The following is an 863-nucleotide window of genomic DNA, read 5'->3' on the forward strand; positions in this document are numbered from 1 at the left end:
TCATTTCCAGATCAGCAGCACAGTGCCTGTCATACACATGCAGTAGGTCCAGACTGCTACTGAGTGTGTGGAACAAGCAGACGCTTTTAGCAGTGACTCCACCCGTGACTAGGAGCCGTTACTGGGCAGAGGATCCACCCCCAGCGTCCAGCACATGAGGTTATAGACATCCACTGCTCCAATAGGGGCTGCTCGCTCGTTCTGTTTGAAGTCTGAGGGAGAACAAGTCAAAATGATAATAATGAAGAATCTAAAGGCTCTCCCCTGGAGCTGCTAACATTGTGTCTGATGGATTTGTTCAGTGTGCCGCTTATTTTCCCTGCTAGTTTTAAACATTATCTGTTGAGAACCCAATGTTCTCATTCCAAATAATGAGAAACTGAGGACTTTTATGTCATATTTAACACTGACGGCAAGCTGGGAGTCAATGTCCTGTATCCCGTCTCACAATGGCTGTGTTCAAAATCTCATACTAACGTACTACTCAAAATGAGTATGTAGTGCGTATTGGATAGTATGAAAAGATTGAGTACTGAGTGAATGAGATGTGTTTCTGCAAGTTTCATGAATGACCACATGTTAATATTCTACTTGGTCACATTCTCATTTAAAATACTTTCAGAACTTTCAAAGGTGAAGAATCAACAGAGATATTTAGCCTCAGCGTGCTTCAGGTCTTTGTCATTGTAGGTTCCAATTGCATCTTGGGAAACTTGGAAGTATACTTCAGTGGGAATACTCATCATCCTAATCATACTTAGTATAATATAGTAAATATAGCATAGTATATACTAGACCAGCGGTTCTCAACTGGTCTCACCCTGGGACCCACATTTTACCATAGTCATTAAATCACGACCCAC

The 863-nt window shown here is 41.8% G+C and overlaps 1 protein-coding gene across 1 annotated transcript in view; it reads right to left on the reverse strand.

Annotated features, from left to right (window-relative positions):
* Window positions 1-863, reverse strand: part of enpp6 (ectonucleotide pyrophosphatase/phosphodiesterase 6) — a gene marked incomplete at its 5' end in the record, with an annotated part of 8,704 nt that continues 7,841 nt past the window's right edge. Inside the window, 1 exon segment of the mRNA XM_028459056.1 lies at window positions 1-212. Within this exon segment, the coding sequence (XP_028314857.1) occupies window positions 1-212 (212 nt within the window).

This window comes from Gouania willdenowi, chromosome 10 (genome assembly GCF_900634775.1).
Source record: "Gouania willdenowi chromosome 10, fGouWil2.1, whole genome shotgun sequence".
NCBI classification, from domain to species: Eukaryota; Metazoa; Chordata; class Actinopteri; order Blenniiformes; family Gobiesocidae; genus Gouania; species Gouania willdenowi.